The sequence below is a fragment of the Danio rerio genome, chromosome 23 (assembly GCF_049306965.1).
Source record: "Danio rerio strain Tuebingen ecotype United States chromosome 23, GRCz12tu, whole genome shotgun sequence".
In the NCBI taxonomy this organism is placed as follows: Eukaryota; Metazoa; Chordata; class Actinopteri; order Cypriniformes; family Danionidae; genus Danio; species Danio rerio.
The window spans coordinates 7,542,051-7,566,886 of record NC_133198.1 but is presented as its reverse complement, the minus strand read 5'-3'; the positions used below and the strand labels follow the sequence as shown (position 1 = coordinate 7,566,886).

The 24,836-nt window shown below is 36.1% G+C and overlaps 1 protein-coding gene across 2 annotated transcripts in view; it reads right to left on the bottom strand.

Moving 5' to 3' along the window:
• Positions 1 to 22,796, bottom strand: part of rbbp8l (retinoblastoma binding protein 8-like) — a 32,926-nt gene extending 10,130 nt beyond the window's left edge. Inside the window, exons 1-10 of one of the 2 annotated variants that reach the window (XM_005174119.5) lie at positions 22,654 to 22,796; positions 15,149 to 15,253; positions 9,171 to 9,213; positions 9,004 to 9,099; positions 8,289 to 8,401; positions 5,542 to 5,617; positions 5,256 to 5,422; positions 2,177 to 2,229; positions 1,999 to 2,069; positions 1,033 to 1,741 (exon numbers count right to left, since the gene is read on the bottom strand). In XM_005174119.5, coding sequence (XP_005174176.1) covers positions 1,033 to 1,741; positions 1,999 to 2,069; positions 2,177 to 2,229; positions 5,256 to 5,422; positions 5,542 to 5,617; positions 8,289 to 8,401; positions 9,004 to 9,099; positions 9,171 to 9,213; positions 15,149 to 15,215 — 1,395 coding nt within the window. In that variant the 5' untranslated portion in view covers positions 15,216 to 15,253; positions 22,654 to 22,796. The remainder of the gene's footprint in view (positions 1 to 1,032; positions 1,742 to 1,998; positions 2,070 to 2,176; positions 2,230 to 5,255; positions 5,423 to 5,541; positions 5,618 to 8,288; positions 8,402 to 9,003; positions 9,100 to 9,170; positions 9,214 to 15,148; positions 15,254 to 22,653) is intronic. The other variant, XR_012398987.1, reaches the window with a different exon arrangement.
• Positions 22,797 to 24,836: the final 2,040 nt, after the last annotated feature.

Sequence of the window (24,836 nt, the reverse complement as noted above, 5' to 3'; positions counted from 1 at the left end):
ACTGAAGGCAGTCGACCAATCGCATCAGACTGTCATTGGTCCAATCAGCGCAGATTAGCTTCGCGCCTAGGAGGGGTTTGGGAACAAATGAATCACTGGATGATTCATACGGGAGTCGCTGGGATAATTAGGTAAAAATAAATGCAGATTATAAGACCATGAAAGTGTTTTTTGACCTTGCATGCATATTAGACAGTTGTTGGAGACCCTTGCAACCAAAATATGACCCTATTTCATGTATAATATGGGCTCTTTAACTTCTCTCTTCTAAAATCATTTGGAGCTTCAATGAGATTGTATATTTGAGGCTGGATGCTTGGCCATTTCGTCTTATCCAATATCCATTGGCAGGGTGCTATCGCAAATGGACCAGTCAGATGAACGCTGCTCACTTTCACGTTAATTTTGCCGAATCACTGTGCTTATTAATGGATGACAAGCTGTTATAATACGCTGAAAGCATTATGTAAATAATACATATAATATGTAATCAATATATCTTATTTCTAAGATAACAACAAACTCTGTACAACATTGGATGTCATTCCCTCGCTGTAAATGCCAGTGCTGTCGTTTTTTTCTGCCACCTCCCTGTGCGCGCATCCTGAGTGTTTATAAACCTCTAAAGGTACTCTAGCGACAGATGCTAGAAGCCATGGTCTTTAGCCTCCTTGATAGAGCAACCGACTCCCATGTGGAGGGTTGCCGGTTCGATCCCAGCTCGGGGCGAATTGGCGGGGTTACATTTACAAACATGGTAATTCGTCTGTTGCTTATTTAGTGTAGTTTAGTGGAGTACTGGATAGCTCTTGTGTTATAAACATTCAAGTGATGGGCCACAGAATGGAAGAAAACCTCCCAGACATAGACAACGTTTTGATTTCCCTGCCCTTTACATACACATCAATCTAGTTGGCTTTTGTAGTCAACCTATGAGATTAGGATTGTGATTAATAAATAAAAAACTTATTTAAATATTCTTGCATATAGGCCCTTTAATTGAGGATTAATCATGCATGATTTAAAGCCTACCTGTGCAATGTTGTCTGCTGTCTGCTGGTCACTTTGAGGACTTGATGGACATTGAGACGATGAAGAAAGCGTAGCGGGCGGTGAAGACGACGAAGATGAAGAAGCATCGCTTTGTGAATGCATTTTCTCTTTCTCTTGGCTTTTTGAGCGTCCCGACTCGGACAGGTCAAGCGGCGCCTCCTCATCCTGCTCTCTCAGATTCTCCCTTACATTCTCTCCAAAAATTCTCTCCGGCTGTGATGCTGACACCTTCCACTGGGGCGACGCTGTAACACTTTCTGCCACTTTCTTTTCTCTGCTCTCCACATGCTCCGAGAGGCTCCGGCGGGACCAGGGACGCAGACCGGAAGGTGTTGAGCCATGCAAGCGGGATTGGAGAATGCTTGGAGGGACCAATTTAGGGAAACGCAGTACGTTTGAGCTGGGAATTGAGGTCTGGCTTGGGTGAACCGATAAAGTGCTACTAAGACCAGATCCGGCGGCTGCTACCGAGACCCAGTCTGTGGAATCTGACAGCGACCATGGGATTGACAGACGACCGCTTTTGATTGGAAGTGGTCGAAATGGAACGGGTGCGTGGATTTGCTGCCGGGTGCTGCGCTCCTCAGAGGCAGCAGAAGAAAAAATAGGACTGTTCTTTAGAAGAGGAGATGGGAGAGAAGGAGATATAGGGGAATGATTGTGGTCCATCGAGTCAATGGTGGAACCTCTGCAGACACATGAGGAGAATTAAAGGGATAGTTCACCCCAAAATTTGTAAAACAGCCACTGACTTTCATTTTTTGTTCCTTCTTTGGAAGTCGGTGACTGATACTGTCTCACTTTCTTCATAATATCTTGTTATGTGTTCAACAGAGGAAATTAATCCATGAAAGTTTAAATGTAAATGATGAAGAAATGTATATTTTTGAGTGAAGTGTCATAATATTTTGTCTGTTTGCAGTTTGTTTTGTCTGTCTGTCTCACCTTCTTTCTGTGCCATGATCTGTTCCCCACCTCACCGGACTTAAAGTGGTCAACATGGGCTTATTAGATTCCTGAGAGAAAGAAACTCTAATTTTAAGATACATCGATACACAATATTTACTATGAGTTATCAGGTTTAATAGCACAAAAAACATTTAAAGAAAAAACTATTTCTTACGAATGAAAAGGCTCTGCCCCAGCTTTGCATAAGTTTCTGTTCGGAAGTTTTTTCTGTTCAGAAAGAAAGGACATTTCAGATGTTTTTATCAGTATGGACGGAAACAAGCAAAAGTTTTTAATCAGTACATTCAGCTGTAGTAATGAGATTTCACACACACACACACACACACACACACACACACACATATATATATATATATATATATATATATATATATATATATATATATATATATATATATATTAGGGGTGTCACGATTTTGATTTTAAATTGAAATCGATCGAAATTTATGCTCAATTTCGATTATCGAATCAAAAAATAGAATTGTCGATGCTGCCAAGCCCCCATGTCACGTCAGCTTGGCTTGCCAAGCGGGAAAAAACAGGCTTGTTGAAATGCTTGTTAAACTGCAGAAGCAGGAGACCCGTCGACAGAACTAAAACCCTCTCCTCTTTCAATGAAGTCGCCGGTGTTTTAGCATTTTGGATTTCCAGTGAGTTATGTTGACAACGTTCGTGTTGTCGACAAAAAAAACACAGTTTTTTTTGACAACACCGGCATCGCGACCCTCCGCCCGCCCCCGTTGCAAATCCGCTCGCGAAAAGTACACACTCAGGCCCTGTTTACACTGTCTTTGTTTTTAAATGGCATTTTAGAACAACAACGATTTGACATCCACAGTGGCTTGTAGCATTTCTGAGCAGCTCTCCTTCCTCTCTACCTCTGAAAATGCACATCACGTGACCACACAGACACAGACGCACTCACAGCCATGCGCTCGAGACAGCAGGTCCAGGCAGTCAGAGGACTGCTTCAATCTTTCACTCACTTGTACTTAGTCATTTTAGCGAACATCTCAAATACTGTTGGCTGGTTCCTGTTGGTTATATTTTTTACTGACACTTTTATAACGACACAGATCACTGCCTATTCACGAGTCCCGCAGAAAAAGTGATTGACAGGTGGTAATTATGTGTGTATCTTGCCTTTATTCATTTACTGTATGATTTGTTTATGGGTAAAACAAACACCATGCAGGTCAGGTAGTTTAAACGGTAGGCTACAAATAATTAATTAGTCATTAATTAATTATTCATAATCGAAAATCGAATCGAATCGTGCCTTTACAATCGAAAATGTAATCGAATCGAGGATTTGGAGGATCATGACACCCTTAATATATATATATATATATATATATATATATATATATATATATATATACATACAGTTCTGTCTGGTTCTCGAATCTAAAAGCCATGCAATATTTTGCAAAACAGAACTTTTACAGCCTCTTTACTCTTGTGTATTACTCCGCCCACATAGAGTGCCAAGCAGAGAGCTAAACTAACTCACTACAATTTGTACTCACAACATAATGTTCATTTGAGGCATTTTAGGCTAGACTGTAGATGTTTAGATTGCAACTATGCAGTTTATTTATGAGGAAAGTGCCTATTTTAAAATATGTTTGCATAATTTTGGAGATTCAGTGCCCAAGATGATGGAAGAGACAGCATAATATGTCCTTAGAGGGAGAAAAACTCAGCGTTTTCTTATTGTACATTTCAAACTACAGCTGAACAAATCATTAAAGAACAGATGTGACATTCTTAGTCAATCTCTTTTGTACTTTATACTGTATTGCTGTATTTATGCCATAATAATCTAGTAATGACTGCTTTGGATTTTTTGGGGGGTTAATTTTTGTGAAATACTGTCTGCAACAGATTTCATGCCTTATAATCTTAAAATGTGAGCAAAATCGCCTGCTTTGTAATCACTTTAGACATTATGAAAGATCACTGAATACTAGCTCTAAAGTGCCGTTTGTGAATTAGCAACGGGTTCTGCTGTTCTGACCGGCTGGAAATGTAAATGGCAGAATAAAGTAGTTCCTCATACAAAAGGTGTACTTCTTTCTGTCACTTCAAGTGCACTTGGTAGCCAAAAACATATATATATATATATATATATATATATATATATATATATATGTGTGTGTGTGTGTGTGTGTGTGTGTGTGCTTTTAGGCCTATGAGCACCTAAAGCACACTTTTTTCTTATTTGTTGAATATGTCCACTAACAAGGTCAAGCTCTGGATTAAAATGCTGCACATAAGAGATTTAGTTTTATTGGAAGTCATGAAAGTAACCAACAAGGTACACCAGATTGAACTCAAGAGCATTCTCTGGCATAAATGACATTTTGTGGTTTAATTTGAGTCAATTTTGAATCATTTATCGCGAGTACTGCATTTCAAAGCACTTCGAGACTCTCCATGTTTGATTTTCTTAAACTTAACTTTCTTAACTTAGGAATTTCATTCATTCATTCATTCATTCATTCATTCATTCATTCATTCATTCATTCATTCATTCATTTTCTTTTCGACTTATTCTCTTTATTAATCAGGGGTCGACACAGCAGAATGAACCACCAACTTATTTAGAACATGTTTTACGCAACGGATGCCCTTCCAGCCACAATCCAACACTGGGAAAAACGTAATAATTTATCAAAGCAAAATCGTTGTGTAGCTGTCAGAGCAAGTATATGATGTAATTAAGATCTTATGTTTTTGAATCAACATATTGAAATGGTCTCTGAAAGTTCAGCTGACAAGAAATACTAGAGAAATGATGCTTAAAATTCTTTGAATCACAGAAATAGAAGTTAAATTAAGTTAAAATAGAAAACAGTTGCTTTGAACAGTCATAGTGGTTTTACTGTACACAGACATGCAAACTAAATTCTCAAATTGACCAGTAGTGACTACTTAAGATTTGGCATGTCCTCATTTTATATTGGTAGTCACACTGTAATAATTAATTTCCCTTTTATGGCAAAATAGTGGCTATAATTTAACAAAAGGTAAGTGCAAAAAAGTTTGGTCATGATTTACCTATTATTAGCAAACTAGTGTATAAATGTATAAATCATGACACCCAATTCTTTATTTTGTGGCAACAATACAGAACTCCCAGGTGTGGCCAAGTATTTGAGTGGTAAAATCTCATGTATTATCAGAGTAAAGTAGTATTGTTTGTAATATATGGAGTGCTGTGCTGTTACCCAGGCTGTCGGTAGGGCTGCTGTCACTTTCTCTTTTGACGGTTGCTGCCGGTACAGTGGCGTCCCCTGCTGGAGGCTGACAGGACTTCAGCCCTGAGGACACAGCTGGATCAGGAGACACCTTGACCTCTGGACTGACCTTGTCCTCTGCATGACCATTCTGACGACTGAAAGGTGAAGAACTATCATTCATGACTATTATATGGAAAATACTGAACTAATCGGCTAAACTATGTCAAAGTGACCAACATAAGCCTGTTTTTAAGGGTTATAGATAACCACTCACTTTGATGGCTCCCTCAAGGTCTTCAGCTCATCTCTAAGTCTGTCGTTTTCTTTCTTCAGCGTGTTCATCTCACTCACTGCAACAGTGGGCAAACAGGAACTTCTTTAATATTCATATATTACTCAATGACCTGCATGGACTTTATGACAACAAGTAAATATTGCAAAAAGTTACAGACGCATGTTGTTGTAATATTGATGGATTTATTTTTTTAATTGTAAAATATTCCCGTGATGTAAAGCTAAATTTTTAGCAGCATTATTCCAGTCTTCAGTGTCACACGCTACTTTAGAAATCAGTAATCAAAGAGAAATAATGCTAATAAATCTAGCTTTAAATCAAATAATACACACACACACACACACACACACAAATTTATACATATATATATATATATATATATATATATATATATATATATATATATATATATATATATATATATACACACACACACACACACACACGCACGCACACATATACATATATATGGGATGCCAAAATTCTCAATATAATATTGAACCGTTTGGTTAGACCTCCACGGTTCAGTGCGCGCTTGTGAATCGTGTTTTCTCGGTTTTGCGTTTAAGTAATTTATGTGCGTTTTATATCTCCCCGAATTGACTGTGTGTGCCTGTATTCTATGAGCTGAGGTGAGGAAACTCCTCCCCGCAAGTAAATATCCAATCACTATGCTCTAAAGTTAGGGGGCGCTTGACCATCATTCCACACTTTAACACTGTGAGCGGCGGTGAAGTGAGGCTGAGGCAACAGTACAAGGAAGCGCCGGCATCTTTTAAATCTGCGCTGTGAGGACATTTCGGTTTTGCTGGTAAGTATAATGCCAATAAAAGAAAAAACGGTGAACAAAATGTAACTGTGTGCAAGCATTGTTTTACACGTATAACCATGACTGCACATCTGCAGCGCCATCACCCAGCAATATCACTGTCTGAAGGCAGAATAGCAGAGAAGGTAATAAAGTCCTCCAAATAGCAACAATCCCTCACTGAATCCTTCTAGCAAACATACCCAACTGGTTCCAAGAGACACATAAAAATAACAAAGGCAGTGCGGGTGTTTATTGCTAAAGATTTGCAGCCGTTTTCGGTAGTTGGAGATGTGGGCTTTTGTCATCTTATAAAAGCACTCGATCAGCATTACAGACTACAGTCTCGCATTTTTGCAGCACCGAGATAATTAAGATGGTTTATTTATGTTTACTCAAGTACAACTATGTTTATTTGAAATGGCCAATTTATCTTTATTAACTTTACATATATGTTTATTTTCAACGTGTAGGAATGTATGTGTTCCCCAGTTTGTACATGGGCTACCAGCAGCTGTGAGATTTCAGTGTTATTTTTTATACAATAGGAACAAGTTTACTTTTCTTGGCTTTTAAGTAAAACAAAATGAGTATTGCAATAAATCGTTTTTATTTTTCACTCCTTAACCTCTCACTATTCCTATTGCCTATAGAATAATAAAATAAAAGACATGTCAAGCCATGAGAACCGAAAACCGTGTTAAAAAACCGAGGTATGTATGGAACATATATTATATAATATTTATATATATTATATATATATTAGTATATATGTTATTTCCCAGGGATGGATTGCGGCTGGAAGGGCATCCACTGCGTAAAAACGTGCTGGATAAGTTGGCGGTTCATTCTGCTGTGGCGACCCCAGATTAATATAGGGACTAAGCCGACCAGAAAATGAATGAATGAATAAATATATTAGTTCACAAGAGCTGGCCTCTACCTTTGCTAATGAGATTACAACGATAATAATTTTACCATATTTTTAAGTTTATTAAAGCTTGTATTAAAAGACTCCTATTTTGAAAATGATGCTGAATTTGGAAAAGACAAATTCTAAATTTAACTAAGATAAAAATATACAAGATATACAAGATATACAAATAACACATTTGTTTAAAAAGCTCCCGAAGAGGCATTAGGTATATCTAACACCACCTTTTGTCAGTTTAACGTGTATATTGTGACATCTGACACATTTGTTTGTAATGAGTTCAATGCACATTTTTTTGCATTATCACATATCACTCAGCTCTTATGGTGATCTTTCTGGAGTGAAAGAATGGCAATAAACTTTATTAAACTTTTCCGTTTATGCAGAGGTTGATATTAATTAATGGATGCTAATGTTTGCATTTATGTTAAAATCACAAAATACAACTCTAAATACATCTCTGTCAGCCCATTTGTCAACTACAATCATAAGTTAGCCTATACATCATCCACAAATCAAACTTTCATTTAATTTATTTCATTCACTCACTCCTTCTAGCTAAAATAAACCTCTCTATTACTTGAGAGGACTGTCATTTACAATTCATCTACTCAATTCGTTTGACAACTGAAGATTATTTAGCACATGTGTATTTCAGAGCGCATCATGCTGTGTGTGTGAGGTCTGAGGAGAATTGAGCAGAGCACGTTAATATTCATTCCAAAAGTGGTCAAAACTGAGCCTTTTTGTTATTAAGGTAAATTCTGTGGATACAGACAAGAAAAATACTTGCCCTTAAATGCACTCTATGACATCTTAAATTAATTTAACAATACTGATTTTATTGCTTTTCCCCCTTGGTGTGCAGAAGATAATTATTTCAAAACGTTTTAGTTTCCAAATGTAATGCATTATTCTGTTTTGGTTAAACAACACCCGGTCAATGCCACGATGACCGTGTTTCTTCTTCATGTAAAGACTGACCTAGTAGAGAGATGTGCTGTAGACTTTGGATCTGGGAGTTTTCAAAGTCCTGTTGTCTTTTTTTCGCCATTTCCTGGGTGACTGTGCACCTGTCACACAGTCCAGCCCGCAATCTGAGGATTAAAACACATCCGAATTAAGATTGGACACTCTTGGACAATTGGATTGCAAACACACATACAGTTCTCAGCATAATTGAGTACACCCCATTTTGAAAATTAATATTTTCATCCATTTCTAAGTAAATATAGGCAACGTATTTTGGTGCATTTAAACAAAACATATTTATTAAACAGATATTTGTATTAAAATATTATTTTAGTCAACAAAACATATTCAGAAATCGAAAGATAATACAATTATATTTAAGCAAAATATTGCAAAAAAAAAAAAATACAACCTACAAAATTTCAACAAAATTTTAAAAACATTTTTAGCTTCTCCTGATGTTTCCTCTTTTTAAAAATTGTAATTAATATTTTTCTATAACACATAAATTTGGGTGTACTAGTTTTTGCACCCTTATCGTAAGTTATTTTGTTAGTTAAGCTTTAGATTTGGTTTCAATACTGACTAATCTGATGTATATGCACAAATATAATTGCACAAATATAATATTGTATAGCTTCATATAAAAAAATACAATTAAAAAATAGATTTGTGAGGTGTGTACTTATATATGCTGAGCACTGTATATACACACACGCACGCACACCTGTTCTCCAGCTGTTTGATGTTCTCAGTCAGAATCCGCTGCTGTTCTCTCAGCTGCTGATTCCTGCTGTGAAGTTCTTCTAAGCGCTTCGTGTCACTACAGCACAACAAAATATTATAATCGGACATCATGGGAATTTTACTTTAAATAATGGGATTTGCACTCACATGTTCTTTTTATTTGTCAGTTCCAGTACTTTCTCCTGCCAACCTGCCGAGAGAGAAAATTTGTATTTCACAAACTTTAAAACTGCATAAATAAACATGTAACACATTGAATTAAACATTAAATACTAAATACTTAAATACTATTTTCTTGCAAAGCAAACTCCAATAATTACTTGTTTTTTTTATGTATTTAGAGTGTCGGAAGGTAGTGTCCATCGCTATGATTTTACAAATGATTACAAGTGATGCAAATTAAATATTTGCTGACAGTTTTAGGTGTATTTAAAGTGTTAAAAGTGAGTCACGGTGTAATGCCACGTTGTTTAATTCACCCCACCTTCACCTCACTTTTGGTGTTCAGAAAGAAAGACATCAAAGTCAAAGAGGTTTGGTATGATATAATGGTGAATAAATTGTCAATTTCAAACTAGCTACATTGCAGATTTATTAAGAGCTTGAAAGCATTTTTTAATTAAGTGAGTACATAGTCAAAAGTGTGGCAATTTATGAAGCTCACAGAGAAGTTGCTTTCAAACTAAACCAAACCAAGTTTTCTGCAAGTCAATTTAAGTAAGTGTCACTGACTTGAACATAGGCTATTTCTTTCTCATTAAGGGCTCTATTTTGACGGTCACTGCGCAGAGCGCAAAACGCAGGGCGCAAACGCTTTCAGGGGATGTCAGAACGCATTTTTGCTAATATAAGGACAGGAAAATCCACTTTGCGCCATGGCGCATGGTCTAAAAAGGTTGAGTTTATTTTCTTAATAAATTATATGTGTGTTTTGAGAATAAACCAATTAAGAGTCTCATCTCCCATTCCCTTTAAGAGCCATCTGCGTCGCGCCAAGAGCGCATTCGCTATTTACAGGACGCAAAGTAAGTCTAAGTGGAAAAAACTGAGCATTTCACTAGCAAACAGTTAACAGTTAACAGTATTTTAACAGAAAACTGTTAAACAGAGCAACTACTGCGTGAGATTGAGAGATATTGGATCACTTTCACTTTCGCTCTTGGATAGGGAAACCTTTACGCACAGACATCAATTAGTCTATAAATAAATAATTACGTTTGTTAAGCACAAATATTCGTTTCAAAACTATTTCTAAATTCAGTTCTAATTTCCAGCAAACGAATAAATGAACAATAATAACGAAGTGTGTTCAAAAACCTGAGTTATATCCTAAAACACATGCTGTGCCCCATATGGTCTAAAACCTGACAGGTGGGCAAATCTAAGTTTGTTTTTAATAAAACAAATATAAATATGGATATAATAAATAATACTGCTAATAATAATAACATTATACAAAAGCAAATTGTTATGAATGAACTGAAAAAGCCTCCCGAGATGAAGAAGGCATAAAAGTAGTGATTTTTCATATTTCTGTAGGCTAGAAAATAATATGTTTTGTAATATTTTAATTTTTAAAAATATTTTGTAATTATTTTTGTAATTATTTTATTTATATTTATATCCTATATCTATTCTTATTATATCCTATTTATATCCTTAATATTTAAATTTTTTTCATATGTAAAGATATTTGCCTATTGCTCTCTTGTGCGTATTAAGCAGTGCGTAAGCGAGGCGCAACTCTGCGCCGGAGTTTAGACCGGGTTTGTTTTGGTCTAATGAAAAATCTATTATAGTTTCTCAAAATAGGCGCCAGCAATGCACCTCAGAACGCCTCCCTTTTTAGACCAGAACGCCTATGGGCGCACAAATGAGCGCTAATCCATTTGCTATTTAAACAGCACAGCGCAACGCCTCAAAACGACTCTTGCGCCAAGCTGAAACTACCAAACAAGTATTGCGCCGCGCCTTGTGCCACATTGCGCCGGGTGTATGATAGGGCCCTAAGTCTCCCAATAATGAACCACACTTTTACTTATCCATTAGTTAACGGGTTTTGAAGTTGAAGAGTTTGTGAAAATGGTACCATGATCTTCTCTATCTACAAACACATGGTTTTGTGAAAATGACAACTTTATGCGCATACTTGTTACTGTATGTGCTGTTCAGGCTATTGTCATGTGCATGACAGGCTATAGTCATGTGCGAGTACTTGACAACCAGAACAACAATGGTGGACTACCAGTCCCCACATTATGTGCACAGATGGGTAGAGTTTCTTTGCAAAGTGACATCTCCAACTACTTGCCCTTGCATGTATAATGCAAGAATTTAGTCATTTCTGCACAAACATTCTTCAATATTTTTGACAAGGCTTTCAAATCTATACAAAACAAAAAAATGAGTAAAATGTTCCAAATAAAGTGCAAAAGATGATGTACGTAATTAAGACTTTCTCAGGCCAGGCGTAATTAAAATATGTGCCTCAGCCTACATTTTTGCAAAATGTAAAATGCATTTGATGGCTGGGATTTTCTGATTGATGTTCACTCCAGGATGGAGTAACAAAAATCCTTTCTTATGTCTTTACGACAATTAATAAAGTTGAATGTTTAAGAGAGTCCTGCATTTGAGCCTCTGAACTTTTTTATGCCTAATGTGTGTGGTCTGGAAGCGCCTGTGATGCCTTGCATATAGAGATGTCCAGCCACGTACAATGGAGAACATTACGAGAAAAACTGCTAATGGCGAACTTAAAACTGTGAAAAGCGTTTAGATTTAAGGCCCGTGCAGGGGTCCAATGTTTAAGAGTCTAGATTACACGATGACCTTAGTATCATCCAACTTCAGAGTAAAAACGGAATAATACGTGTGCGATTGCTTTTTCTGTATGCCAAATGATTTGTTTTCTCAGCATCTACCCAGCCAGGTCAGAGGTCATAGAGACCTCTTTATTTTAATTCAATGTCTGACTCCTTTTCTTCTTCTTCTGACAGACTAACGGTCCTTTTGGTTTAAAACGGTATATTTCCCCTACACATTGCTCCTGGTACATTTCGTTGTATGTTCCAGATGACAAATCCGCTTGATGGCACTAGAGCGGTAGCAAGGGTAAATTTTGTTTCAGATAGCCATCCTTCTTTTACATGTCCATGAGAAGGTAGAGCTTGTTGTACACATCAACTAGACCAGCGAAGCTAAACCTTTACTAAATTAAGTTTATTCATAAACTAATTTCGAGAGAATCACATGATTATGATTGAACACGGCTGGTTATGCATTAGCATGCATGATCCACCAATCAGGCCATTCCTAACCCACTATAAAGAGCCAGGGTTTTTCACTACAGTCATCTTCGATTTGAAGAATCCCCCCTTCCACCTCTACCTCTTCACCTTTCCCTCCATAGGGCGGCACGGTGGCCCAGTGGTTAGCACTGTTGCCTCACAGCAAGATTGTTACCGGTTCTAGTCCTTAACAGGCCGGCGGTTATTTCTGTGCATAGTTTTGCATGTTCTTCCTGTGCTCGTATGGGTTTTCCCCGGGTCCTCCGGTTTCCTCCCACATTCCAAAAACATGCACAACAAGTGAATTGATCAATCTAAATTTTGCACTAAAGTCAATCTCTCAACCTGTAGCATATCTTTTCATAGCTTTCAAATCTTTAGTCATCAATTTTTATCAAGGGGGGAGTTGTCGAGATCTACCTGAGCTTAAGGCTCCCCTCTCGCCCTGCAAATGGGAGGGAGCCCAGGGCTCAAGGACCTTTCGAGCTCAGGGCTCTCTCCCGGGACAGCATGCCAAACTTGCTTATAATCAATCATCAGCTAAATGTGAACTCTTGAAACCCAACCAATAGTGTTGTCAAAAGCAAATGTAAAAAAAGGTAGCACAGCATAGTTTTATCTTGACTTTAAGTGTCTTTTTTTCTTTTGAGGAACATGCTTCACCAGAGTCTATCCCAAATGTTCTGCATCACTAGTATATAAACTACAAAGTGAGCTACAAAGCTAACTGACCATTTATTTTTTTCTTCACAAAAATGTAATCATTCAACTAAAAAATTCCACATTCACAGGAGAACTACAAATGCACCATTTGCCTCAACACATCATGTCATCACAAAACCAGATGATCCGGAAAACAAATCTTATTGACACCTGACATCTGAAATGATTTTATCATTCTCAAATGAGTGTCTATACCAAAAGCCCAAAACATTATGACCACTCGTCCACATGCTGGTGCTCCAAAGAGCAACGAGCTTGGAGTCTTCAAGACCAATCAAGTCCTGTGAGGTGAATCTGGTTTATATTGATCTTTTTGATCAAGAACATGCCAGAAAATCTCAGTAGGGTTGAGATCTGGAGACTTTAAAGGACAGGGCAGCACCTTGAATTTTTAATTATGTATTTTTAAAAACTATTTCTGAAAAGTGTGTGTGGTGTGGAGTGTATTATCCTGCTGAAAGAGTCCACTTCCATCATGGGAAAAGTATTGTTATAAAGGGGTGTGACGGATCTGCAACAATTAGTCAAATCCCTGGGTAAAAATTGCAAATGTAAACAGCCGGATGATGTTTTCCAAAGTCCAGTTTCGACTACAGTCGGGTACAAAAAAATTTATGTGATAAAAATACCAATGTGGCACTGATACTCATAAAAATGATACGTATTGAACCAAATCAGAAATCATTACAATTGGAAGTAGATGACTGTAAACAAGCTTCTTTATGTCAAGAAATTAGTAGACTATGTATCTTGTAATGTTACTGTCATTTGCAGTATTTGTGATACTGTGCATGTGCAGATTAAGTTTATAACCGTGTATACGATGTATGAGCAGCTCACACATTGTTTTTCCACTACTTAGTTTGTCCACAAGATGTCGGCGCAAAATCAGGTTGATGTTTGATTTACAACGGGGAAAGAAAAGGGGGGACAGAACCACAACATCACTAGAAATAATCTTAAATGTGAGGAGTTGATAATTGTGTGTGCGTGAAATGAACAATGGACATAAGCTGCTGTACATTTTTGACAGCTTCATCAATCACAACTGCTGTGAAAAAGTCAGGCACATTAAGTTATTGAGAAGCAGAATGTCAGGCTTATAACGATTCTGTTAACATTTTATGTTTATAGTGAACACTACATTTCATGTTTTTGCTCCCAACTCACTTTATAACTTCTGTAGTCGTGTGATTATAAGTCATGAAATTTCTTGAAAGCAGCTCTCTCTATAATGCAGCGCAAAGGGGATTTCCTGGGTTTCATCATGTTTGGAGTTTCTCTTTCTCAGAGGCGATTTACAACAGAACACAACCGAGCATGATTTGCAATGATGTGTATGACAATTGCAGGTATAATCAATCACATTTGTGATTTTATTTCATTTAATAATTCAGCCCTAGTTTCTTAAACTTTAATATTATGTAAATGGAACGTTCTAAAAACATTTTAAACAATGTTCTTAGAATATATATATATATATATATATATATATATATATATATATATATATATATATATATATATATAGATATATATATATATATATATGTATATATATTACAGCTTATTAACAGCAGCTGTTATGGTTGCTAGGTGACAAGATCTTTCCACTGTAGGCTAGATTGTCTCATTTCAAAATGCTTGGTTCGGCTTGTGTGGAGTTTGAAGGACTCCCCCTTGAAGTCTGCATCCTTCGGAGGATGCAGCCTCTCAAATGAGACACAGCTTACGGAATTCAATGGGTGCTAGCAACCAGCATTTTTCAAAACATATTTTGCGTTCAAAAGGAAAAAGAAACTCAAATAGGTGAGAAAATAATGACAGAATTAAACTTTTTGGGTGAACTGTCCCTTTTAAAGGGTCAAAATCACTCAGATCTTTTTATCCTGCCTATTTCCTGCATGTGACACAATGATTACAACGACGGCTTGTTTGCTCACCATGTCATCTACCCAGGGCTTAATGTGTGACCTTGTTAATGATCAACAATATTCACTTCGCCTGTGACTGGTCATAATTATTTGGCTCATCAATGCATAATAAACCATTTTACATGGTCTCAAATACAGATATGGTTATGCATGCCTTTTGATTAATACAAATAAATACCTTCTAACTCATTGTCATGGACCTCTCGCAGTTTCTGCAGGAGCTCGGGAAAGCTTTCCACAGCCATGCTGGTGTTCCTGCACACCTTCCACTTCGCTTGTCTTCCTGTAAATAAAGTCAGAATGCGAAAAAAGATTGTAAATGCAAAAGAAAAACTGTTTTATTTTCTCAATCAAAGCATAATTAGGGTGTGACTGGTGCCAGCTTGTGTTTTGCTGTTGCCCTGGATTAACCTGCTAAAATATGAGCTTAAATTTCTACGGTCATATATACCAGGGCTATTAAAACCTGGTCCTGTCAAACTGGTTCTGCAAGGTGAGCACCGCAGGCCTAACTTTATTTGTGTATGCATGTACAAGTGTGTGTTAAAGAGAGAGGAAGAAATAAGGAGGGACAGCATTTCTACAACGTGTGTGTGTGTGAGTGTGTGTGTGTGTGAGTGTGTGTGTGTGTGTGTGTGTGTGTGTGTGTGTGTGTGTGTGTGTGTGTGTGTGTGTGCGCACTGATGCTGAAAAAACAAACAGGATCAGGAAGTGTGTTTATGACCCATCACGTTACACACTGATGGCTTATAAAATGGTTCCGATTAAAATATGTTGCATGAAAGTCTAAATATTCAGTAAATATATATATATATATATATATATTAAAAGTTCATAGAGCTGTGCTATACCTGACTCCAAGTTTTAGGAATGACAATAATAACTTGACTTCCAGTTGATCATTTGGTATCAGAAGTGGCTTATATGAAAGGCAAAGACCTTTATATTGTGCTTATTTTACCAAAATAAAATATGATCTTGATTGTTAATCATTTAATTAGGACAATAAGGTCTGACATTAAAGGTCCTACAGAAAAGCCTTGTCACTAAACTGAAATAATGTACAGTGTAGAATGTAAAGTGATGATGCAGAAAAATAATTCATATTATAATAATTATATTTTTATATAATTAATTATACAATAATTAATTATGTATGACTCTTATGAGCTTGAAGGACTGCATCCATTCATCTCTGCAATGACTCAAATAACTTAATAATAAAGTCATGTGAAATGGCAAAGAAAGCGTTCCTGCAGGACTTCCAGAATTCATCAAGATTCTTTGAATTAATCTTCAATGCCTCCTTCTTCATTTTACTCCAGACATACTTAATAATGCTCATATCTGTTGACTGGGCTGGCCAATCCTAGGGCATCTTAAGCTTCTTTGCTTTTAGGAACTTTGATGTGGAGGCTGAAGTATGAGAAGGAGCGCTATCCTGCTGAAGAATCTACCCTGTCCTGTGGTTTGTAATGTAATGGGCAGCACAAATGACTTGATACCTCAGGCTGTTGATGTTGCCATCCACTCTACAGATCTCTCGCACACCCCCATACTGAATGATACCCCAAACCAAAATATTTCCTTCACCAAACTTGACTGATTTTCATGAGAATTTCGGGTACATGCAGGTTCCTTTTGGTCTTCTGTGATTTGTGATGATTGGGATGCAGAACAGATGATTCATTAGAAGATTCTACCTTCTGCCATTTTTCCAAATGATGAAGTAGAAGTCAAGTTATTATTTGTTGCTCTTACTACTGGGATCAATGACAAGACTTTTGTCAGGCCGTGTATATAAACCAAATACAGATATACAGATTATAACCATTGTTGATTTAGAGTCACATAAACCAATGTTCAATTTACTTTAATGCACTGTGAATATATGTAAATATCTATACTTTAAACCTGTTTGTTCAATCAGATCACAGAAAGACAAAAACAGTGTTTTTATCTCTCTTTTTGGTCCACATTTGACCCTTTTTCCTTATTTTTTCGATGGGATAGTGTATGTTTGGGTTTATTCTTATTCAACAAGTGGACGTAATTTATACATTAAAGCAAAATGAGAAAATTGTAAACAACATGAAGAGCGTTTTTCAACTCTAACAGCCACACAGCTAAGCCAAACATTGTGGGTTTGTGTTAGAATCAGAGCTAGTAACAGCGCATTGTACTTTTTTCCTGCTTTAAAAGAAAATGTATGCATATTAGATGCATATACTGTAGGTGTGCTTCAATAATGCATCATGTAATATTTCAAAATGAGTTCAGAAGACAGAAATTAGGTGTTTTTGGGAGGTAGATTGAGTGCATTCAAGATCCTTCATTCATTCATTTTCTTGTTGGCTTAGTCCCTCTATTAATCCCGGGTCGCCACAGCAGAGTGAACTGCCAGAAGTTCCTGCAGAACTGCCTATAGTTTCTTAAAGGAGCAATATACTTTTTTTGTAAATAGACTAATTTTACAAGTCCCTCAGAGTTAAATAGTTGAGATTTATTCATTTATTAATTAATTTTCGGCTTAGTCCTTTTATTAATCCGGGGTCGCCACAGCAGAATGAACCGCTTATCCAGCATTAACTTATTAACTATTAAGTTATCCAGCATTATTTTTACGCAGCGAATGCCTTTCCAGCTGCAACCCATCACTGCCAAACACCCATACACACTCATTCACACACATACATTACGGCCAATTTAGTTTATTCAATTTACCTATAGCACCTCTCTTTGGACTGTGGGGGAAACCGGAGCACCCGTAGGAAACCCACGTGAACAAGGGAGAACATGCAAACTCCACACAGTAATGCCAACTGACCCAGCCGGGGCTCAAACCAGCTACCTTCCTGCTGTGAGGCGACAGCGCTACCCACTGCCCAGTTAAGTTTTATCATTTTGAAATATATTTAATTAATCTGCGGGTTTGTTTGGAGCGCTTTTAGCTTAGCTTAGCATAGATCATTGAATTGGATTAGACCGTTAGCATCACGCTCAAAAAATGACCCAAGTGTTTAGATAATTTATATATTTAAAGCTTGTCCCTTTTATATGTACATTATGTAATAGCACAGAAAATGAAAGTTGTTCATTTCTAGGCTAATGTGATTAGTAGTTTTACATTCTCATTCCAGCGTAATAATCAAGGAACTTTGCTGCTGTACCATGGCTGCAGTAGGTGCAATGATATTATCCAGAACATGAAAATCGGGTAGATTCTGTCAACATAACCAGTGACCATGTTGGAAGTTACCTAGCTGGAGACTACTTTCAGGCACTGCATAATATCATTGCCCCTGCTGCAGCCATGGTACTGCAGCAAAGTTCCTTGATTGTTACGCCAGAATGAGAGTATAGTTCCTAGCCATATCAGCCTAGAAAATACCAACTTTTTATTTTTTACCCGTCTTAGTACACAATGCAACTACAAAAGGCTCAAGCCTTAAATAGAAAAATGGTAACACTTTATAATAACTACACACTATAAATCATTTATTAAGCATTAGCAAATAGTGAACTCATTATCTGTTAAGCATTAACTCTACATTAATAAGCATTAGTAAGCAGTTTATAACTGCAGCTACAAATGCTCCATTCTTGACTTATAAGCACCTATATAATGTGTTTAATGATTGTATTTTCATAGTTAGTTAATGATTTATTTCTCATTACTAAATTAAGTATCAAATTATTTGCAAACTGTTTGTATTTAAGAGTAGTTGAGGGTTTTTAGGATCATTCAGAATGAGTTAGTAACTGATTAATTAACTATTGAAATCAACATTTATATGTCTTATTATTCAGGCATATATTAATAATTACTATATATTTTAATAAATGGTTTATTAACTCAACTTCATACAGTTTTGTGACCTAATCTAAAGTGAGGACTACTCATGCTTTATAAATCCGTTATAAATGACAAATAAAGGCTCAGTTAAATTCTAAACAGGAATAATGACATTATCCATTCCTATTCCTTTAAAGAGACACAAATAAAACTGTACTTCAAATGAAAAATAAATCTTTGCAAGCTGATCTAAAATAAAATCACTGTAGAGTTTAAACATTGCATCTTATTATAATGTTAAATTATTATATTGTTGTTGTTTTATCCAGTTGGATGTCATATTTTGACACTCCTGTTATTCAGCAATGTTTAAACTTTACAGTAATTTTACTTTTTAGAAAAGATTGCACAGATTATCGTTCATTTGATTCTGAGCCTTTATTTGTCTTTTATAAGGCATTTATAAAACATGAATAGTCCTCACTTTAGATTAGGTCACAAAACTGCATGAAGTTGAGTTAATAAAAGCATTTACTAACATATTAGTTAACTATTAGTATATGCCTGAATAATAAGACATATAAACGTTGATTTCAATAGTAAATTAATCAGTTACTAACTCATTCTGAATGGTCCTAAAAACCCTCAACTGCTCTAAAATACAAACGGTTTGTTAATAATTTGATACTTAATTTAGTAGTGAAAAATAAATCATTAACAGAGTATGAAAATACAATTATTAAGCACATTATATAGGTGCTTATAAGTCAAGAATGGAGCATTTGTAGCTGCAGTTATAAACTGCTTACTAACGCTTATTAATGTAGAGTTAATGCTTAACAGATAATGAGTTCACTATTTGCTAATGCTTAATAAATGATTTATAGTGTGTAGTTATTATAAAGTGTTACCGAAAAATTATTAAAATTCTTTGTTCATTTTTGAGTGAGATGCTAATGGTCTAATCTGATTCAATGACTTATGCTAAGCTAAGCTAAAAATGCTCCCTTCAGACCCAGAGATCAGCTGAAGGAATTTTAAAAAATGGTAAAACTCAACTGTTTAACTGTAGGATTGTTATAAAATGAGCCTATTTTAAAAAAAAGTGTAGTGTTCATTAAAAGCTAATGGCACATAAACACATTTTTTAAGAAGGCAGTGCTGCTTTTGATGATAAACTGTGCTGCAAAGTGCCATATAAACATCTGAATACGTTATAATTCTTCATAACAAGTTTTACACTACTCTGCAAGGCTTATGCCTGTGGAGATACACCACTGAGGGTTCATGCGAGGGTGCGGTTGTCATTACCCCCCCTCCCCTACGCAAATTCTTTTTTTTCATTTTGATCTGAGTGATTTTCGCCTGCTCTTTCACTCTCTCTGCATGTCAGGATATGTTAGCTAACAGTTTTGAACGTTACAGCAGAATGAGCAAGAGGGAACCTGTCTGTCAGAACTGCAGACCTCACTTTTCACACACATTTACCCACACAAACACACACACACACACATACACAAATTGATATTTTAAACACTCTTAAAAGCTGACTTAGCAAAATATGATTGCTAAAGCTTTTAGAATATAACAGTGTTGGTTTACCATACAAAAAGGGGTCAGATCTGACCTTTGATTCTCAATGACCTTGATGTTAGAGGTCAGAGGTCATGCATAGGGCCACTAAATAAGTGGCACAGTACATGTACTATATACCATATCTGATCATTAACAAACAAAATCCATCAGGACTGACAGGCGGAGTCTTTGAGCAGGCCTGGGGCAGAATAATAATATTAATATACATGAGAAAGTATGCTTCTGAGATGGATTGGTGGATCAGGTCTGATATTTCGCAACCACTGCCTATGATTTTTGCAAGGTTTTTGTTTTTTGACATCGTGTTTTGCAATATTAATTTCACATCATACTGTAGCATGGTAGGAAGGGCAGAACAGTAAAATATGAATGAGACACACAATTTAAGCATCAAGAGAGAAAGGCAGCTGCAATCAAATACTGTATATCAGAGAACATGACAGATTGTCAATGGAGATACTACACTGTAAAACGCAACAGTCAACTTTATCAACTGAAATGAGTGTAATTAAAATTGACTGAAAGCTTTTTCTACTAATTTGAAATGAGTTTTGAACTCAGTGTTGAAGGTAATGAGTTAATTAAATACCTCACTACTTCAACTTAAATGGAGTAAGTACTCATATAGATTAGTTTTTTTTTTTTTAACTCAAATGGTTTGTAGAAATCGGTTTCCTTAAACGGTTTGAGTTGCCTTTACTTTTTTGGTTTTACAGTACTCAGTTGATTTGAGTTCTCCTCATTTACTGGGTTTTACTGTGCTCAAATTGCTTCAAATACTCAAATGGAATAAATTTACAGTAGTCAGTAGGATTATTTTTTTATTTTTATTTTTTTACTTAAATGGTTTGTTGCAATCAGTTAGCCTCAAATGGCTTTGAGTTACCTTCACTTTTTTACAGTGTATTAGTCCATAATCAATCATCTCTTTTTAAAAGTTTTGTTTAAAAAAACACTCTGATTTTGCTAGTTTTTTTGTGCAAGTTTATTGTTGTTTGTGTTTTACATGCTTAAGCCTTCTGCCTAATATTGATAAAAAAAAATTATTTAGCATATTACCAAGGGCATGACAAACTGAAAACTGAGAGAGAATGAGACAGTGAGTGCGTGAGAGGGAGGAAGTTGCAAACAAATGGTAAAGTGTGAACATGACACACTGTCACTTTTAGTAGACACACATTCTTGTTAGTATTCATCTTAACATTACATTTTAAAATGTTCATGTTACACATGGTCTATCTACCTACTGTACTATAGTAATTACAATCAATTATGCATAATTACATGCAAATAACCCTAAACCTGACTTACAATCTAACCCTAATCGGCCCCTTTTCCCCTAACAATATAGTATTACATACTTAATTTAGCAATATGGTATACTGTAATAAGGACACCTGAACATATGTGTGCTTTCATATTAAGATATATGTTAAAAATAAGTTCATTTATGATAAAAACATCTTATTTTTGGAATATTTTATATGTTAGCTGACTACTATGCTAACAATAAAGGCTTACAAGATGTGAATGTATTTCCTGTGTAATTACGTCTTACTCTATAAAATGTACATACACTGTTAAAAAACCCTGGTTGGCTTATATTTTTAAGTGACATATAAGTCCATTGAACTTATATTATGTTAAACTGACTCAAAACAGCTTGCATAACTTATAAAATTAGGTTAGAACCTGCTAAACTTAGTTTAATAAGATGTAATGACCCAAAAATATGCTGTTATGACTAATTGATCACATCATCTTTTTACAGTGTACTTGCTTTAGTTTGAGGAATGGTGTAGATATTTAGGGTTAGGTTTGTAGCGTTTCAAGTTTGAAATAATCGTAACTACAAATATGAATTAAATGTAGGTACTGTAATTGCTATGAGACACCATGTAAATGCTTAATGTTTTATGTACTATTTAACAATGCTTATTAGTTATGGCCTCCAAATAAGTGTGAACAAATATTGTTAATTAATATGAAACTGATTAACATAAAAAAGCATTCTGCTAATACTAAATACAGATATAAATGAATAAAATAGAATGCAATACTAAAACTGAATCATTTCATATCACTTATTATTTAATAAAGAAGCAATAATAAGTCTCCCCACCCAACTGAAATAGCTTAAATAATGATTGATTGAGTTTCACATGGAAACTTATGGACTGGAAATGATTTTGACATGAAATAGTAAGTAAACATCCTGCACCAGCTTAATAAATAACATCAAAGCCCAAGATCAATGTGGTGTGCTGAGGTGAAATGAGGAGTTCGCTCACCCCGTGCCACCTTGTGGACGTCAATCACGTCACCTGCCAATCACACGCCGCGGTCGTCTCCTCGTCACACCGGTGTCCTGCAGAGCCCCCCGCTGAGTCCCATCAGATTCTACACTATGGAGAATGACAGCGAAATAAAGAGTAAAGGTAAAAAAAAAAAACTGTTGTTTTTTTTCATACGCCCTGCACTCCTCTCCACCTCCTCCTCCTCTTCTCCAAGCTGCCCCTCCTTCGCCTCCCTACTGACGAGGAGAACAGGTTTGAGCAGTTCCTCGCCGCGGCACACAAACACCAGTTCTCTCCTGGATAAACCGGTCCTACTGAAATCCCACAAAACCTGCCCAGCCACAAAGAAAAAAAAAATCCTCAGAAGGATATAGAGAACCTTTACACACACAAAGCCGCTTTATTCTGCTTTGATTTGTTCAAGGAACCAAAGATGCATTTCTTTAAAAGCTTTACTGAAGAGACATGTGCACGTTTATTGCAGGCTTTTAAAATGCACTTAACCCTGTGAAGGAAATTTCATTTTAAAATATTACTTCTTACAAAAATTATAATCAGACTGAATGATCTGACGCCAAGCTGCTATGCAAAACCAGCCTTCAAAAGCTCTTTGAATTACAGTCTTGAAGAAGCTCCAGATTTATTATGTTCTTTGGAGATGATTAACCAGTGGTGGAAAGAGTACTAAACACTCAGGTAAAAGTACTATTACTCGCCTAAAAATGTAGTGTAAGTAGAGTAAATATATCTGTTTTAAATATTACTCAAAGTATGAGTAAAAAGTAGCCCTTTCTAAAGTACTTAAGAGTAGTGAGTAGTGAGTATTACGCTGTAAAAAGCTGATGCATTTACATCTAGGCCTAATTTGTGCATGTGTGTGTAAACGTAACATTCTGTAGTGCATGTAGTTATTGCCCAGCAGGCACACAACATCTTAAGACATTAATATTATGTTATATTTAGATTGTGATGTCAGGTGACCAAAATTCAATGTCTAGCCAGCGTCTAAGGATGACGTTATTTTATTGTTCAATAATGACGTCAAATGACATTGATATTTGGTTCATTTTAGGTTGTGTTAGAAAGTGACCAAAATCCAACGTCCAGCCAACATCTTAAACCAACATCATAATGACGTCAAATACTAACATCAATTTGTCAGGTATGGCAACCAAAATCCAACATCTAATAGACGTCATAGTGGTAACGTCCACACAACGTCAAGCTGCAACATCATTAGACATTGATATTTGGTTGGTTTTAGATTGGATGTTGGATATTGACTTTGGCCTGATGTTGAGTTCTGGACTTAACTTGATTTTCATTATCAAACAAAATGCAATGTCACCATGATGTTGGGGTACAACGTCAATTTGACGTCATGTTGATGTCTTGTGCCTGCTAGGTGTTTAAGGCCATTTCAGTCATCATACAGTAAACATCCATCATCTTCTCATCAGTGATATGCATCTAAACCAGGGGTGGCCAATCCTGTTCCTGGAGATCTACCTTCCTGCAGATTTCACTTGCAACCCTTATCAAACACACCTGTCTGTAATTATCAAGTGGATTTCAGGTCCTAATTAATTGGTTCAGGTGGGTTTGGTCAGGGTAGGAGCTAGACTGTACAGGAAGGTAGATCTCCAGGAACAGGATTGAGCACCCGTGATCTAAACAGTCTCTGGGTCAATGCATGTAAATATTTTAGACATCTTCTTGGACACTTTTAATGCTTCCAAACAGTTTGCTGAGATTATAAATCACAGATGTCTTGAGGTAGTTCATTATGATGCGATTTACCTTCTATGTGTGATTTGATTGGACAGGTATCACATGACTGATTTTTCTAATCCCCATAGACTAGAATAAAGTAGTGACTGCAGGTTAAAGGAAAGTAGTGGAGTAAACGTACAGATACAGCACTAAATATGTACTCATAGGAGAGTAAAAGTACACATTTTTAAAACTACTTAGTAATTACAATTTCTAAGAAAAACTACTCAATTACAGTAATTTGAGTATTTGTAATTAGTTACTTTACACCCCTGTGATTAACCAAGGTTTTGCTAAAGTATCTTATGTTAAATTAATAATATGTGGAGTAAAAAGCTAATACACCACACATGAATGGTCAATATTTAATCACAGATCTGTATCTACTGCAATACCCTTAGTTT